The following is a 17,336-nucleotide window of genomic DNA, read 5'->3' as shown; positions in this document are numbered from 1 at the left end:
TGCTTTTCTTTTATACTTTGTACAATTGCTAGAGTTTGTACCATTGCTAGAGTGTGTAAAATGGGAAGATTTGTTCCATGATCTAATGTCTTTGGAGCCCTGACATGTGTTGTATATTCTCAGCTCAACAGAAACAATTGATTTGTGGAGATTTAAGGTGCAAACCTGAGATATAATACTTGCTGCAAAACAGTATTGAATATATGAGATAAATAAGTAAGTATATGAGAAAGTTTCCCATCAATCTGCTTACTAACCATTTCCATGTTTATGCAAGAAAGATTCCAATCGTTTCCGGAATTGTCCCCATTATAATAGGTTTCCTCTGAGTCTGACAAGAATTGAGTTTGTTATTTGCAAAACATAATCTATCATTCAACTCAGCCAGTGGACAACAGCTGGAGGCATGCCGCCTGCTCTCCCTGTGCCATTACTGCCACTGTACGTTCAATGACGACAATGTAGGAATTACTTTACTAAGGACGCAAGCGTAAAAAAATAAACAGTTTGCACTGGTAAACTTTATTTTGAAATATTAAATTATATAATATATTCCTGCTAGAGTCAGACTTTACAACCACCATGGCCCCCTGATAGACCACCATATGGTGTATGAGTAAAAGGAAGTCCTGCAACTTTTTAAGATGTATTGTTATTTTTGATTTGACAGTATGTCCACTGTAGTGGACCTGAAGAGCATTTCAGTGTGAAAAGACAGCCACACTTAAAAGATACAATACATGGCATATTGTGCTTATAGAGTGATATTAATACAAGAATACACACCGCTTTATGATCATTATTTCACTGGCTGCTATTTCTTAGTGGGACTTAGCTACTGTAACAAAATAAAATAACTGTGCAATATATACTTTTACTTTCACTTCTGTTACCTGGCTGCCATCACACTACATTCTACACTCATTATTTTGTAAATACTGTAACGGTTCTTATTGTTGTCCACATGGAAGGTACTTTGTAAATTGTCATTTCTATCTCTAATATTTGATGCATGCCTCTTAATTCATATGTTGCCTCTTCACTTTCGCGGCAACCATGTAAATGTCCCCTCTGTTGGACTAATAGAGGTCTTCTGATTAAGGGGAAGTTGGCGACTGACAGAGTTGGTAATAAATCAGTACCTTAGTACCTAGACCATTTAAGCAATACTGTACGTCTCATTTAGATTCTTAAGCTCTCTCAGACAAACAATCTAAACACAGTTCACTTATTGGAATTTTACACAAAAAAGGAAGATGTTCAGGCGGTGGTTTTGTCCCGAGTGCTCTCTAGTTCAGTGCTGAGTTCTGTTAGGTCAGATGTGTGTAAATCATAGCGGCCCTCTAGGTGTACATACTCACTAGATCAATAGACACAAGAGGGGGAAATCAACACTGCTTGTTTAAAGGGTGAACCCGGGCCAATGCCGAGGCCCAGGGTACCTACCCAGGGTACTTGGTATTCAAACAGAGAGGGAGTGAAATAGATATCTAGCTAAGGGCATCAGAAACGTGTGGGTGAGGCTACTGGTGCGGGGGGGGAAAGGGTGTCGGAGTGCATGTAGAGCCACTGGGAGAATACCTCTTTCGGTTTATTCAATGTAAGCTGATTAGAGGCAGATCAAGTTGCAAACACACGAGGTGCCAACAAGTGTTCGGGAGTTTTCAATTTCAAGTCAGTGGTTCTTACCTTTTTACCAATGATCTTCTTCCTCAGGAACTCCCGGGCCTCGAACATGTAGGGGATGTCATAGAGTGGACGGAAACGTTTGTCTTTGTCCTTGTTCTTCTCCTGAGGGGGGAGGATAGAGGACAAATAGGGGAGTGGAAGTAGAAAAAGAGAGAGAAAATAAAGATTATTCATAAAGATGCGTGGCTTAACATTTTGGCTGCAGTTTCAGAAGTGTTGGAAGCGTGCATAAAAAACACAAATACAACCCTCGCCTCACACATACAGACGTAAACACACAGATCCACACACAGCCCTATGACAGCGAGGATGTGGACATTTCCCTCAAACACTCTTGCTGTCAATACTGACTGGCCGCAGAGCAGACAAATAAAATGAATCAAAGTACACTGTTACCAAGGACACAGATTCAAACATCCGAGCCAAAGACACTTTGTGTTAAAGTGATGCACAAAGGCGAGCTAACACCATGTGCACACACACACACCGTGCATACACAGATGTAGCCACGCGCACACTGGCACAGCTGCAGACAAAAACTTCCCTCAATACGCTCACCCACTCTCTGACAGGAGCGGGCCACAAATAGATCCCATTTGCATTTTCAAAAAGGAGGCTGAGGTTTTGCGTTGCTCCCAGTTTAAAGACACACACGCGCACACACACGCACACACACGCACACACACGCGGTGACAGGTGCCGTTTTTGTAGGGGCGGGATACAATATAATAATACAGCAAACGACAATGACGCAGTGGGGAAATAAACGACAGGCGCCAACAGGACGAACGAGGCTATGAATGACAATACCAGTGTGCTCGCCAGCCCTACCCCTCCCACACTCCTCCATTACCGCCATCATTATCTGCCACACAAACACGAGTAACACTCTTCCAAGAGAACACACACGGTGGGATTAATTCCTCTTCTCTTTTCAATGGTTTCCATTCATTTTTAATGCCTCTCCAGTTGTTCAGAGCCGCCAGGTGCGGCACACAGCTGGGCTGATGGATGTGGGGGGAACACATGGGGAGCGCAGGGTGTGTGAGCATTTGTTTGTATGTTCGAGCATTAAGGTGTTTAAGATAAATCTGGTGGCAACAAGCTCTGTCGGTGTCAAACGTAAATTCCCAATTGTCCCATGACGATTTTTCCTTCTAAATGAGCGTTCATATTTTGAGTAAGTCTTAACATGCATGCTGGATTTGGCCATGGTAAAGTAGCTCTGCAAGCTGCCAAACTCACCAGCCAGTTCCTTTAACCTTGGCAGGAATGTAATAACCTTTGCGTTTAATAGCTTTCCATCTTTCTTTTCTTTCTCCTTCCCTGCCATCATTCTACACTTTCACGAGCGGAGTCAGCACAGCACGGAGCCTCGGAGGTGAGTTAATCTCACACATGGCCAGCGGAAATCCCCCACCGCTCAGCCAAGAGCCGATGTCCTCCATTTTGTGTCAGTCGGGGCTTATTGTCAGGGTCTTTCATCCCTACAAAGTCAGGGCCTTTTTAGGAGCACTGGCGGCCAGGATTCCTGCATGTTGTGCCTGAGCTGCGGACTTAACCGTCCACTGCTGGGGATGAGGATAACTTTCACCAAGCTGGCACTGCCCGGATGAAACCCTTCCTTTGGACCATATCATCTTAATGGCATTCATTAGGACAGTTCCCAGACACACGGGATGATGGTGCGTTTGCATCCTGAGGGGCTTTTACAAACAAAGTCATAGAATAGTCATGGTACAGTAGTACTCCATTTTAGAGGCCATTACTTGTCAGAACAACGGGATAACCTGAACGGATGGAGAGTAAAGAATGAGCCAAAGAGGAGAGGGAAAAATCATTTTAACTAATAAGCTGTTTCACGCTGGAAAGGCAGCCATGTCACTGAGGGCGAAGAGTGTAAATGCCAATACTCTATGCCAATTAGGCACAAGGAGCGGAGAAGCAGACAAGGAGGACAATAGGTATTTCTCCATCATTGAATAGGTCTTGGGGAAATGGAGCGAGTGACAACAAGGTGAAAGAGTCAGACAACAAGAAAATGAGACCACGAGAGGAAATATTACAACTAAACATTGGCAGACATGGGAATCAATGATGCCAATTGATTGCCCGATATTTCACAATGGGCTTTTTGTGCTTTTTGTTGAAGCTCCAATAGGGTCACTTTCCCTACAGTTATGAATGAATGCACTGCACAACAAAAAGTACACAAAGAGGTTCTAAATTGACACGTATATCAGTCAATTTCAACCTCACTCAAGACTGATATAACCAGACATTACCATTATTAAATAACTCAGACAAAGTGTGTGCACACTGTCCTTAAAACTATTTTTGTGCAGTTGCAGGAAGGTTACAGAGAGAGGAGAGAGTTGTTGCCATGTCTCAACCGTGACCCAATAACAACAGTTTGCTCTCTCTACCCTCGGGGGGAGTTCTGTTCTATTTGGGGTAAATTCCCCTTCGTTCCAAATTACCAGCTAAAGCTCAGGAATCATCTTTGACTATTGCATAGGCATGACGCTAGCTGGATTGTACAGTGTCGCAGGGCTGCAGGGGCCGGGGCTGTGAATGTGTGGGTGCTGCTGCTGCAGCTGGAAGCCTTTGCAGCTCCTGGAACTTTAAGGGTAAAATCATGACTCAGGAGCATGTCATGCCTCCTGATGTGCAGCGGTAGAGTTGGGAGAGTGTACAGTATTGGAACTTGGATTTACATCTGCATTTAACCGTGTGTTATTTTGTCTGTAACCTACGTATATTTTGGAGACACCGCTGTGTGTGTGTGTGTGTGTGTGTGTGTGTGTGTGTGTGTGTGTGTGTGTGTGTGTGTGTGTGTGTGTGTGTGTGTGTGTGTGTGTGTGTGTGTGTGTGTGTGTGTGTGTGTGTGTGTGTGTGTGTGTGTGTGTGTGTGTGTGTGTGTCAGACAGAGTGGACATTATGTTTTGATTAAGCAGTGCACTAGAAGCCTCAGACAAACAGTTTTACATTTACTACTGTACGCCTAACAACATAACTCAATCGTGCATGCATAAACATTGAATGGATGCAGAGGGCTGAGGCTGAGAGAGGGAGAGAAAGTCAGAAAGAGAGACAGAAGGCAGACACTACCAGGAGCAAGAGCATGAAGGAAGAGCTGGTTATGGTACTACAATACAAAATCTAATTTATCTAATCGAATGACCTTACATTCACAGCATTATTGTCCATACGCCAGAATACAAATAAGTCATTACTGAAACGACTGGAACTGATCCCACAGTAGACTATAGAGGGAACCTGGGATTTCATAATGAAATTACCTGTAGCACCATAATGACAAACAGACACTCAATTCATCATTAGCTGCTTCCAGCCTGGTGCAGGTACATTTACTGGGACAGGCCCTGTTCTGATTGTGCACTCATGAATAATAATGGCTTGGAAATAAAAAGGGGGGTTAGGCAGTGAGTAAAGCTGCGATTCAATATGTTGCCTTCCTAATTTTGGACCCAGACAGACGGTCAGACGGGGCCTGCAGACAGACAGTGATGCCGTATTGGAGTATCTGCAATGCTGCTAAAAAAAACTCTGAATAGATGTAACTATTGATATCACAGATGGGATGTGCTCAGCTTACACTGCACAACAGACTAACCAGTTCAAATTGATTTCATATGGTGTGTTTACCTTTGTGCTTGTGACAAAGCCTCTCAAATGCAACCTCAATATGATCTTTTATCCCTTCTATAGCTTCCTCCCACAAGCAAGTCCTTGTTTTTCCAGCAGTGTCAGCCCTGCAATTAGGCAAGAATGATCCACCCAGTAGTGAGGAGAGATACTGGGTACCAATCTGCCTCGCCACAGCCAATCAGGCACGAGTGAATCACAAAGGGAGAGACCCTCCTCTCGTGTTGTTCTCCTCCCACACTTGAGGTCAAAGCATGCTATGCCAGGATAGGGGCACGCTGAGAGCACACACGGTCAGACGTGGGATTAGAAGGATGGGGACATAAGTGTGGAGGGAAGGAGGGGGAAAAAAACAAAGCGAGGGGATGAATCGTGAAGCCACAAGTCACAATTTCAGAGTAGCGAGCAGATGGGACCGTCTGTTTAACGACTGGCTTTTGTCAAACTGTACCCCATCATTTATCACATTTTGATCAAGTATTACACTTCAAAGAGCTTATTACTACGGTGACATTTGCATGCAGATTCTGTTCTGAAGTGCTAATGGGTTTGGACACAAAAATGATCTTGAGATTGAACCAAAATTCCATTATTCTATAAAGCCTTGGTAAAAGCAAATGTATTTCCACATGTTGTTTTGTTGCCTAGTTATCTTCCTACCGGTCCGACTTGCACTTAGTTCCCAGATGTTATTGTTCTTTTTGCTGAGCATGGAGTCAATTATGTATTTCACAGCATTCGGCTTTTTTGCTTTACTCCTAGCTTCCTGTGCTACAGTAACAGCATTACAACAAGTTTTTTATTTCCATATTCTACCGCCTTTGTTTAAGACCTCGATGTCTCGACTGCAATTGCAGATTTGAAATTGAATTCATTATCATGTAAAAACACAAGTAACCAAAACATACTACTGCATAGCAACTGCTCAAAAATGCAGCTGTGCAACCATATATATTCATGTTGACAATATGTAGTCATTTGTTTTGTGACATGCCTTCCAGACACATCTACACACTCTGAAGTACTTCATAGTTATGAAGATGTGAGAATTGTCAAATTCTGCCTACATACTTTGTCAGACTTTTCCAACCTGTGCAGTATTTACAAAAATGCTAATAAGTGTGCAGTGTTCCAGGATAAAAATAAGCCTAATAAATGTGAAAGTAAAAAATAAGACAGACAGAAGAAAAGCTGAGGGGGAAAGACGCAGGGAGATATACAGGTGGGTTAAGGTAGCTAGTAGCAGTAGACAAGAAGAGGACCACACACACACACACACACACACACACACACACACACACACACACACACACACACACACACACACACACACACACACACACACACACACACACACACACACACACACACACACACACACACACACACACACACACACACACACACACACACACACACACACACACACACACACACACACACACACACACACACACACACACACACACACACACACACACACACACACACACACACACACACACACACACACACACACACCAGGAGTAGGCAGGGCAGTAGCTTGGGGATGAGCCAGTCATTTTGTTGCCTTACATAAGGACAGTGAGTTGACCTCTCCATGTGCTCCATCAGCACTGTCCTTAACCCTACTTAAACCACACAAGCACACAGATGCAAGAAACACACACACAAACACTCGAGACAAGGCTAGAGCAACTCACACAAATGCATCCAAACACGTTTATCGTGAGTGTGTGGGTGTTACAGTGAGTCACTGAGTAGCATTGACATCTCTACTCGTGTTTACGCTGGGTTTCTCATGCTGCCCATGAGAGCAAAACAAATAAAAGGGGTTGAAGAAAAAGAGGGAACAGGATGAGTAGAAGAAAAAAAATGACTCCAACTCCCAAGCTCAAAATAACTCACATCTGAAGAGGTGCCACAGCAGTAACACTGGGGAACAAAATGAGAAGAGAGGAAGTTCTACGTTTTACTGTAGGCACACGCCATTGGTCCGCTAATCTGCCAGTCTGAGTACAATTAGTATGGTCACGAGAGAGGGGGGGGGGGGGGGGTGTGTTTGGTGTTAGGGGACTAAAGGAAGCAGAGGAGATGGGCGGAAGGGGAGAGGATGGCAGGAACGATCACATTTTTTCCACATAGCCTCACTTCCCCCCAAACAGTACACACTCAGACACACACACACACACACACACACACACACGTGCAGACAAATGGCCTTGCTTGCAGAATGCAGGGTCACCCAGTGCAGACGCATGCAGCGAGACAGTGATAATAATAACAACTGGCACAAGAGAATCCCTAAAGACCTCTAGAGAATGCAACACACACACAGTTGTCACAATACCACATTTCTGAGTTTGTGTTCTCGCTGGAGAATGCCTTGTTTCATACACGGGCTACAGAGCTAGCCTGCGCACATCTGGAGTGTCTCTGTATACGCATGCATCACATGTGTGTGAAACCCATGTTTGTGCACATGCTGAGGCCAATTTCCAAGATGCTTCCTGACATTGGCTAACGCAGCTTAACCAAGCATGTCCCTATGTGTGTGTGCATGTGTGAGCTGTGCTGCAAACCGTGACGCTGTCTTCGTGTCTGTCTGCTGCATTGTAAGCAAGAAGCAAGTGCGCTCGTGACAGTGTTAGCCAACATGATGTCAGAGTGTGTAGAGCGTGTGGCTGAGAGATACCTGCTGTGACCTCTGAGGTAGGAAACATCCCGCTGCTTACAACCTCTCAAAAATCAGTTTGTGCCTCTCCCATGTGTTTCTCTTTGTTGGAGACAGCATAACTCCACAGCTGTTAGCCATGGTTGGCAAGTGTTTCTTCTTTACAAATACTTTGGAGGTGCTAAACGATACATTTCATTGCCTTTAAAAATAGTTCAACCGACAGTAAGTATTAACAGTTGCAAAGATTAGAAAGGCTTCCAATAATATAATGTGAACTACTATATCTTCCTATGTAATGGAGCGTAGACAGGGCATGAAATGAGGTTTCCCTGCTCGCCTAAGGTAACAGCTCACTTGCTTAATTTAGTGATCGGACACAAGTCCAGCTGGCAAATGAAACTGGACATTAAATTCCATGCATGACCATAAAACAATGACTAAATTGACCCTTCGTCCGGACCAAGCAATCAGGGATTCATTTTTAAACACGGGCTGTTTTTTAAGATGTTTTTGAAATGGGTTGTACAAGTAGCGATTAAGTTTAATGACTTTACTAGTGTGTAGTTGTGTGTGTAACATAAGCAGGTGTAAGGTAGAGTAAGAGTATGTGTGTGTGATGATGAGTATGACATTTGGAAGGACCTAGCATTAAATATATGAGTAAAGTTTAAGCTTTTTGTCTGCGGTTAAAGCAACAACTCCTCAAGACTAATAGCCTGTCGCCAGCTCCTGGAGTCCTATTGGGATCCCTATCAACAATGGCAGTTTGGAAAATCGATCCCAAATTCATCAAAATCAGTCTACCGGGAGCACAAATATTGTCAATTGCTGAACTTCAAACTGACATTTTAGATCCTAGAATTGTCCCAAATGGATTCTGCATCTTCAATTACCCCCAAAACCAATCCAAAATTGTCTAAATCCGCCAAGCCATGTCTTAATTATTGTCTACAGAAGGCTATAATGCTAATTAATGTTAACGCAATTTATGCAAATTGTGCAATTGTCCAACACATGCAAGTTAGCATCTGTCAGTTTCTATGTGCTGGGGACACGTACTATACATTTATATCGTAAAACTTTGGAGTACTGGGGTATTGGGGTCAACATTTCCAGGTTCACCGCGCTGGCAACCAGACTACAGAGCGAAATATGTGTTTGTGCAACCTGCTGATTCACATGGAGGGGTTTAGCCCTGAAGTTATATATATCAGAGACATTTCAGTGCTTCTCTGCTGGCTTCCTTTATTCTACCTTACACTACATGGGCTCATCAAAGCTGCAGTAAACCCATCACAACTCTGTATTGCTGCCATAGCGACAACACTCAAAGCTGGGCCAACAGCATTACAGACATCCAGGCAAGCAGGCAGCCTTTTACAGACGGGAATAACTAACTAACAAACAGCACCAGCAGCTGCACTGTAAACAACTCTTATCAAAACATGAAATGCTGCAACATATTTCAGTAAAAAGAGTGAAAAAGAAAAACAATGTCCTCTTGCAGTCTCAAAAAGGTCTCTCTTGCCTTAAAGAAAGCACTGGGTATGACTTGATTGTTTAACATGTCCTAATTAAATGAGAAAAGCACGAGTACTTTTGATGACATGATTTCACTGCAGTATTAGATTTGCATTTCCCTTTTAGCTTGATACTATGTTAATAATGCACCAGTGAAAAAGCTAGATTAAAGTGTTACCAATAACAAAGTCAATGTGAACATGATCTTCCAAGTCCATGATGGATGTTACATTATGGTTACAGGGCTCATAATAACATATCCAGATGCCGGCACATTTAACTGTGCTAGCCAAGGGAACTGGCACCCAGACAGATTTTGATACATATTCAGGTTATTTACATGAACATCCCACACACATCCAAACAAGAGCAATTAAATATGCATGAAGAGCAAGAAATAGCGATACAACGCTGAGCCAATATAACACCAATTCCGATAGACACAAACATTCACATCTGGGCTCCCTCTCCCGGGCTCCCTGTAACATACACCAGTGTAATGAAGCACAAAACACATACTGCTGAAGCATCTGGTGCAGGGCGACAGACAGAAAGCAGACGGGCACTGAGAGACAGAAAGATGGAATAATACGAGGGGAGAGAGTGGGAATATAGAAAGCAGTATGAAAAAAAAAAAAAAAGGGAATCTAAGAAAAGAGTAGGAAGGGGAAAGCTATGAAATACGAGGAACAGGAAAAAGGGCAGGGAAACAAAGTGGAGGGAGATGTTTTTGCCCACAAGCTTGTTACAACCGCAGAGAGCTAAGGAGGATAAAACACACAGGAAGGGCAGCGGTGCAGGTCAACCGTCTGACCACGGCTTGTACTGCACACCCAGAGGGGGGGGGGGCAGCAGGAGGACGTGACTGTGGAGGGAGGAGGGAGGCAGGAAGGAGGGAGGGAGAGATACAAAGCAGTCTCTTAATGATGCGAGGCCGTAACGACACCAGGGGAGAGAGGGAGGGAGGGAGAGGTTAGAGTATAAAAAACCTAGAAAACAGTAAAGAGGAAAAAGATAGCAAAGAGTGCACCATAAACTGAAGAGACATGCGGGAAGGGGGAGTCAATAAAAACAAAAGCAATCAAAACAGAAGTGCTGTTGACATTCCGTATTTGGACTTTTACAGCTGTTTCCTACACCGAAGCACAACAACCTCTTTGAACGAGGAAATGCAAGACTTGCTCTTAAAAGGGTATTAGAGTAAACACTTGACTAGAGGAATGGTGTCAGACAGACGTGTTAAACAAACAGAGAAGAGGCTTTTATTCGAGCTCTTTGACACAAAGAACAAGCACTACTGTTTTGAACTTTCTAATTAATGGGAGTGACATTTTAGGACATTTTGAGTCTGTTATTTAGAGAGTTATAGCATTTGAGAGGACTCAGACACCAAGGGTAATTGAGAAATGAAAATTGATTACTTCTCTTTTTCAAAGTTCCTACAGCTAAAGGCAAGGGAAATTTAAGACTTTCTAAATGCCACACCGAAGCAATTTAAGACCAATTTGATGAGCCCCCTATCACGATCAGCAAGACGTTAATGATAAAGGGCATTTAGTAAATCATTGTTTTATCAAAATAGACAAAATGATTGAGTTCCCAGAAGGAAATGTCACAAGAAGATCATTTGTATAAAGCTACTTTCACGTCCTAGAATTATGAAGACAGTTAAATGATTACTTTAGGCCTTTCAATACCAGTAAGGCCTAATGCTAACAATAGTTAACAAGTTTTCTTCTTAGCAATCAGCGAGAAACATGTTTTTCAAAATTGAATACATGGTGTTTTTGGAAGAATGGGAACATAATCAGAGGTGGGGAGTAGACTTCTGTGTCCAAACGTTATTACATACAAGCAGTTTTACATAAGTGAGTGCAAAATGATGTGGATTAATATACATCTCCACTGTGTATGTAAGCATGTGAACGTTTTCACCGTCTTGAAGTGCTTCTGAGAAAAATGATGGGAGTGTGGAGGGGAAAGGAAGAAGAAAAAAAAAATCAATGTGCCTCGCTCTCTGCAGTGCTGCAACCACTGGGTGTGTGCAAGTGTCTCTGTCTCACTGTTTGCACGTGGCCCAACAGAGGGGCGCCACCAAGTGGTCAAAATGATTCCCACGGTCATTTAGGGGGAGACGAGACTAATGTGTGAGGGAAGAGAAGATGGCATGAGAGGGAAAGAGATGAATAGATATTAAGAGACGTAAAGAGATGTAAACAGCTTGTGTTTAACTTTAAATGAAAATAAATCAACTCTGTCAAGACATCAGGGGCTTGAGTGGTCTCTGTGAGCTTCTGATGAAGTGGCTGACCCCACACTTTCACATGAACACATGCATTACACTAAAGTAGCCACTCACACACATAGCAACAGGCAGACTGACAGACAAGTGTTTTTGTACCTCTCCCTCAATTCTGGGGGGCCGAATGCTGGACAGGTGGATGGTCTTGAGTTCTCCAGAGTTGAGCTTCACCACCATGGCATCAGCGTTGAGCACCTGCATCACCTATAGGGACAGATAAAGAGAGCGATTTAGTTATATAAATACAGAAGGGACAAAAAGGCAGGGCACCTTAAGAATTCATGTAAGCGTCCAAAACACATGTTAATCCCTCAGGAGAAAACTAAAACAGATGCAGAGACTGGCATTGTATTTTTAGTGAGTGAGTGAGCAGACGGACTGAAAGAAAGATGGGAAGTGAAGGAGCAGGTAAAGGATAAATGGAGAGGAAGAGATCTATTCAAAAAGGCGGAAGCGGAGTGACAGTGCAGATCGTGCGCTGTCACGAGCGGGTGACACTGAAAGCGAGGTAAGAGAGAGTGATCCTTGAGTGACTGAGTGAGTAAGCGGGCTAAGTCATCCCAGAAGGCCAGCGAGGTCTGGAGGACAGCGCGAGGACGTTTGGCTATCCAGAGGATTGGCACCGGGAGGGGGGGAGGGGGGAGACGGAGTGCACGAGAAACAGCTTTAGAAACACAAACATCCTGTTGAAGATGGAGCGCTGGAGCGTCACACAGCCCTCTGCACAACAACTGGCGGGCAGCATTTGGTTCTGGAGACCTTTAAGAGTGTAACTGCAAAGACACAGACTCCTTTAGGTTTGGCATTTAAATGCGATTTCTCAAGCAACCACAATTTATAGCAAGAAGGAGAAAAAGGATATTCAAAGCTACTCCTGAATTGTATTGTATTTGAATGTATGCATTCATTTAGTGGGAATGCTGTTAACAGCATTCCCACTAACTGTTCTTCTACGGACAATATTTTTATTATTATTCCGCCGGGTTATTTTGGCCCTCTTCTCCTCCCGCATTGAACATCGCAGAAACTCCGTTCAAACATCAAAACGTTCAGCTCGGGCAGGAATCGATTGCTATTACTTTTCTCATTCATAACTTTCATAATTCCAGAGATACATCCCATAATACACCACATTTTTAACATTGAAGTCAACGGAGGAAATCGTCAGACTTCAACAAATCTTCATGCGACTTCAACTGCTAACTGTTCATTCATACTTTCACTCAGAAACCTCATTCCAACTTTAAAATGTTAAACATCTTTCTGAAATAATTCGTCTAAAAAAACTTTTAAATCTGATTCTTACTTTTAGAGATATTAAACATAGTTCAGACCTCGTTTTAGAAGTTTTTCTTCACATTTTAACATTAACTAGAGGGTGTGATTTCAGAGTTAGAGTGGAGGACAGCTTGAAATTCGCATTCATATATTTTTTTTAAACTGCCATAATTCCCAAACCCTACATTCCTGAGACATAATTTATCATTACAAACGTAGGAAAACATCTCGTGGCTTGAAAAATGACAAATAATTAAGCAAAAATGATTAAACAAAGTGCCTCTTGAGGGCATGAAGTGACAAAAACGTTCAACATTCCTCCATTAAAGCCCATTGTAATTTCAGGCTGATATTTCCTCACAGCAGCAGCCGCACACCTTTAGTTAAACTGCCAAAAAGGCCACATTATTAACCCGAAAGTACACAAAAATTACACTTCAGATACTCAACTTCCTTGACATGCTTCACATTTTGAAATTTCACAGATATCTGTTATTGTTCTTCCACAAAACGTTCACATGTAAGAGGTTCATCTCTCATTCAGAACAATGCAACCTCGTTACTATAAACACCTGTGCAATGGAACACGATGATGTCATCACTCCAACTGACATGCTCAGAGCAGCAGACTTCAGATAGCAGTTTGCAAACAGTCCAGCCGTGAAGACATCTATGGGACAGTTTTGAGATTTCTTCAAATGCCGTTGCCATGGCAACACAATGCTCGCCTTGAAACACGGTTTTCTCATAACTTCAGTGAAAATACTCCACACAGCCCAGAACTTCACAGGTTTGGTAACGATGCAGCCATCAACGCATCTAAGCGTAGTATGGGATGTCATCAAATGCCGTTGCCATGGCGACGGACCACTCAAAATGAAACACGATGTGGCTGTAAGTCCCATCGACACGGTCCAATCGTCCCCCAATCTTCACTTGTATATCATCGGTCCATGCCTCAACAGCTCTACGCCAAATCTGAGATCTCACCATAAGCCGTTTCCATGGAAACGCATCCCTCGCCATAAAACATGATGTCGCTGTAACTCCTATGAAAATGTTCAAAAAGTGCTCAAACTTCACATGTGTACTAGCTATCCAGCCGTAAAGACATCTACGGGACAGTTTTGAGATTTCTTCAAATGCCGTTGCCATGGCAACACAATGGTCGCCATGAAACACGGTTTTCTCATAACTTCAGTGAAACTGCTCCAAACGCCCCAAAACTTCACAGGTTTGGTAACGATGCAGCCATCAACGCATCTAAGCGTAGTATGGGGTGTCGACAAATGCCGTTGCCATGGCGACAGATCATTCGCCATCAAGTTAGTTCAGAAGTTTGCAGTTCAAATATTCTGCTGCTTTCCAAGCCTTTTTACTTTCTTTTCTTCTCTCATCACACATTCAAGCCCCCAGTGTTCTTGTATCATTTCAATCTAAATTCTTCACTTTCTTCTTACACATTACATTTCAGCATAGCAGTTTAGCGTCAGATTTTCAGCATAAAGCATTCCCACTAGCAATTTCTTCAGGAATTGCATTCTCTAGTTTGTTTTATTATTTTATTCAGTTGGTATCAAGTATTCTTTTTAATCACAAAGCTATGTGTTACTCTGGCTATACCTGGGAAGGGAGAAAGTATTGTTTTTAATTTTTGTAAATTGTGACAGATTGGGGCTATAATGTGACCGAAATGGAGGAGGCATCCAGACCCAGAGCCTTTAAGTAGGCCGCTTGCAAGAGACTGAGAAATCAATCGCCCTACACATGTTGCCACCCACATGTGCATTAAATGGCCTCGTCATCACTCAAACACTGGTTCATATGTAGGCTGTGCTCCAGCTGAAGTCCTTCAAGAGAGAGATGCAGGTCTGAGCCGGGTTTGGAGCAGGAATTGGACCGCGTAGCATTTGTGTGGTAGAAAAACAAAACAATTGAAAATCCTCTTTCAGAGTCTCAGATTGTGATATGGCAGACACAAATCTAAGTGTATTCCACTCTGGGAGATTCATTGTTCTATGAAAACTTATTCTGACTGCCATTGAATTCAGCACCACGGAACAGAAATTAGACCAGCCCACATGCTAAATAGGCTGCCCACCACAGCAGCCAAAATACATCATATACTAATCACTGAGCTGAGTGGGAGAGACGTGGAGACATAGGGAGCAGGAGGGAGACAGAGAGAGGGGGGAGAGGTGCATGGGGGGGAGCGCACATGCACACCAGCCTACACAAATTCACACTGTAACAAGGTCATTTAGTGGCTTGCCCGAGTAAATAAAGAGCAAGAGGGGGAGAATGTGGCAGGAGAAGGAGGAAAATGGATCAGCGTTTACTGGCTAATTATCAGCCGGAGGAGGCGAGACGAGAGAGGCGAAGGGAGGACGGATCAACACGCCGAGATGGAGGGAGCGGGAAGATGGAGCGAGCCAGAGTGTAATCTCTCTGCAAATATCACGAGAACAGAGGCGCAGGGAGAGATGGGGGCTAGATAGGAAAATATAGCGAAAAAAGTATTTGCAAAGTAGCTGCCATGAGGGGTCGAGTGAGCAGGCAGTGTGACTCACGGCTGTGATCTGATAGCGGAGAGGTGGGGATCTGCTGCCACCCTCTGCCCGTGGCTCACATGACATCTGCAGTGGCCAAGATCAGTCACGGAGAAAAGGAGGATGGTGGCTAGTGGCAGTGGAATCCATTAGGTTGGTTTTAACCACAGGGCCAAGACTTACTGATTACTCCCGTCAAATCATCTCCTTCAAAAGCAACAACACCTATGGCGGAGTTGCAGTGCCAATGGAGAGGATTTGTCACCACGTTTCAAATAAACTGGTTGTGTTAGCGATCAGCTGGCATGTAACCCCTGGGTGCGGGTTGATCTTAAAGTGCGTCTTGAGGACATTTTCCCGGGAAAGGTGACAATAATCTCGAGAGACTTTCTGACCTTAAGGCTCGACTGATTAACTGGGGCACGGGCCAATTTACTCTTTTCTCATCATCTTCCTCTAAAAAGTGACTTTTATTTTTTATTTTTCAAAGAAGCCGTCTGACCTTGTAACCATTCTGTCTGATTTATTTTAACTGGGGCATGCACTACATAACAGCCAAGAGGCCCTCATGTCACTGGTTTCTATTTAACCCTTATGGGTACTCTTCTCTTTCCATCCAACAAGACCTCTAGTTGCTCTTAAGCATCAGTACATTTGCATGCCTCCACCAACTACTCAAGTTACAGTTTACATCTATGTGTCCTCTAAAAGGACATCATTTTATCCCGTTAGAGATCTATGTGGAATTGTCATAATTTGCCTTTGAGGTGTGATCTCGACCTTCATTTTTGAGTCCAAGTACAAGTTGTTGCCATATTTGATTAAGTCCCCAAATGTTCCTTTCATTTTGGAATGTTTCCAGCATGGAGGTATACAAACACATCGACCTGTGATGTCGTGTTGAAGTTGTGCAACAAAAATGACCCTACTGTAGATACAGTAGGTAGAACAATATTTGACAACTGCTTCCCAAAAAAGCCAACTACTGCTACTTGTCATTTAATCCTCAAACACCACTAGTTTGTGATGTGGTTGGCCTGAAAGCAACAGTGGCAGTGCTCGTGAGGAGCCGGTGATGAGAGGCTGGTGAAGGGGTTCACACCACGTCACCTTTTATCCATCACCTCACAGGTCGATGGCCACTCAGGGGAGAGGAGGGTAAGGAAGGGGAAGGGAAAAGAGAGGAAGACTATTGGGGCATGGCCTACATCTCCAGTCCCGGTAGAGGTGGGAGGAGAGAGAGAGAGAGACCAGACAGTCATAGAGGAGGATGCGTCAGTGGGATCGACTTGTGGGGATTGGACCTGCTCTGCCTCTCCACTCTATCCATCACTCAGATAATAAGAAGTGAAAAGGAGAGTGGACGAGAAGAGGAGAGGAGTGTATGATGATGGGATTGACTGATAGATGTGTCCCTGGGAGAGTCGGTGCATTGCAGTAGTAGGTGCCGACAAATGTCATGAGGACCAGTATGGAGGGGCAATGACAGCCTGAGTAACCTTAGCCTGTCCAATATGGTCTTAGCTTTAAAGTGGCTCGAGCTGATGCAGGGTCAGCACCCGGGTTCCATCACAACCGTCATCTGGACACTTTTAACTAAAAAATGTTGACGCCACGATGCTCGATTCAAAGAAACAGATTTTCAAGCTGT

The 17,336-nt window shown here is 43.6% G+C and overlaps 1 protein-coding gene across 1 annotated transcript in view; it reads right to left on the bottom strand.

Moving 5' to 3' along the window:
- snd1 (staphylococcal nuclease and tudor domain containing 1) overlaps nt 1-17,336 on the bottom strand; it is a 180,094-nt gene that overhangs the window by 147,693 nt on the left and 15,065 nt on the right. The window contains exons 10-11 of the mRNA XM_079656361.1: nt 11,958-12,062; nt 1,690-1,791 (exon numbers count right to left, since the gene is read on the bottom strand). Of these exons, the coding sequence (XP_079512487.1) occupies nt 1,690-1,791; nt 11,958-12,062 (207 nt within the window). The remainder of the gene's footprint in view (nt 1-1,689; nt 1,792-11,957; nt 12,063-17,336) is intronic.

Source organism: Notothenia rossii, assembly GCF_949606895.1.
Source record: "Notothenia rossii genome assembly, chromosome: 10".
NCBI classification, from domain to species: domain Eukaryota; kingdom Metazoa; phylum Chordata; class Actinopteri; order Perciformes; family Nototheniidae; genus Notothenia; species Notothenia rossii.
The sequence above is the reverse complement of the archived record's forward strand: the minus strand, read 5'-3'. Positions and strand labels throughout refer to the sequence as shown.